We start from the raw sequence: 1,454 nt of genomic DNA, 5'->3' as shown, positions 1-1,454 counted from the left end.
ATGATTGTTATGATAAACCTATGAACTCACCAACCTTTTGGTTGACACTTTTAAGCATGTTTATTCTCAGGTATGAAAGAAATCTTTCGCTGTGCATTTGCTGATTTTAAAGATATTACTTGGAGTCGTACATGACATATTTAGGTCAGTACCTCGCAATGAGACCAGATGTTGATGACTTCGTCCAGGTGGATTAGGACGGGTCATCACATTCGGGACAAGGTTGTTATGACATGTACCTTGAGAAGATCCGAAGGGGCTGAGAACCTGTGAGTCAATTAAAGCCGAGAGTTTTTTGACCGTGAAGCAGCCATTTTTTGCCAAGCTCCACTTCCACTTGTCACAGCCCCTGTTAATCGATGAAGATGATAACAGTTCACAAAGTGACACGAGTTTAGACCTAGTTCTGCCCGAGGGGGCCCGCACCCAGCACCACGAAAAAGAGATACCTTCACCAGAAACTTGTAGTCGATCCTTTATGCTGCATTTTTTATCATGTTCCAGCCTGAATAAACGAGGGTATAAATTGCGAAGCTTGTCCCTTCCAATCCAATGCTCATCCCAAAACAGTGTTGTCCCACCATCGCCAATAGTCTTTAAGAACGAGTGCTTGAACCCAACCTGCAGTTCTTCAATGGATGTACCTGCTAGAATAATGTTACGCCAAAGAGTCGAAGGCATCGAGTGACCAAGGTCACTTTCCGCCAACAACCCGCCACACGAACCATAAATGCTACTAATGACTTTTACCCAGAAAGATTCGGTTTCGGTTTTGAACCTCCACCACCATTTTCCTAATAAGGCTAGGTTTTTGCCTTTTAGGGACCCGAAATTCAACCCCCCATTCCCATAAGAATTAATGACGTTTTCCCATTTAACCCAAGCAATTTTATGACCCGAATCCGCCCCACCCCAAAAGAAACCCCTCCTCACACTCTCAAGAATTTTTAGAACACTCGGCGGAGCACGAAAGAGCGAGAAATAATACAACGGGAGACTATTTAGAACCGACTTGATTAGTACTACCCTTCCACCAAAAGACAACGATCGCATTTTCCAACCCGAAAGTCTAGATTTGAACTTCTCAATTACCGGCTTCCAATCACTTAATTTGTTCATTTTGGCACCGATTGGCAAACCTAAGTAAACGAAAGGAAACATCCCAACTTGACATCCTAGAAGTCTAGCAAGTCGGCTTGCTTCTACACACTCTACCCCAACACCATAGAGACAACTTTTATGGAAGTTTACTTTTAGCCCCGAATACAAGTTGCTAATTAAACTGATTGAACGAAAATACGAAATGTTCAACGGATTCGGTTTTATAGAAACTAATAAATAGGGTATATATTTAACTTTACTACGACTTAAATTACTCGAAACCTAGATAGAATTAATTTGTCACTCCACGGTTTTATGGGTGCGCTGAAGACTCTTTTCAAAGCTTGATGCCG

The 1,454-nt window shown here is 42.2% G+C and overlaps 1 protein-coding gene across 1 annotated transcript; it reads right to left on the bottom strand.

Moving 5' to 3' along the window:
- Positions 1–278: 278 nt before the first annotated feature.
- LOC139861546 (uncharacterized mitochondrial protein AtMg00310-like) lies at positions 279–1,119 on the bottom strand. The gene is made up of 2 exons (XM_071850010.1): positions 450–1,119; positions 279–349 (listed from the first exon to the last, which is right to left on the bottom strand). The coding sequence occupies exons 1-2, from the start codon at positions 1,117–1,119 to the stop codon at positions 279–281; spliced, it is 741 nt and encodes a 246-aa protein (XP_071706111.1).
- Positions 1,120–1,454: the final 335 nt, after the last annotated feature.

The sequence above is a fragment of the Rutidosis leptorrhynchoides genome, chromosome 1, assembly GCF_046630445.1.
Source record: "Rutidosis leptorrhynchoides isolate AG116_Rl617_1_P2 chromosome 1, CSIRO_AGI_Rlap_v1, whole genome shotgun sequence".
Taxonomy (NCBI): domain Eukaryota; kingdom Viridiplantae; phylum Streptophyta; class Magnoliopsida; order Asterales; family Asteraceae; genus Rutidosis; species Rutidosis leptorrhynchoides.
The sequence above is the reverse complement of the archived record's forward strand: the minus strand, read 5'-3'. Positions and strand labels throughout refer to the sequence as shown.

Excerpts from the sequence above, each read along its gene's own strand:
- LOC139861546 (XM_071850010.1), bottom strand. The coding sequence starts at position 1,119 with ATGAACAAATTAAGTGATTGGAAGCCGGTAATTGAGAAGTTCAAATCT. Across the intron at positions 350-449 it reads ACTACAAGTTTCTGGTGAAG|GGGCTGTGACAAGTGGAAGT; the intron begins GTATCTCTTTTT and ends ATCGATTAACAG.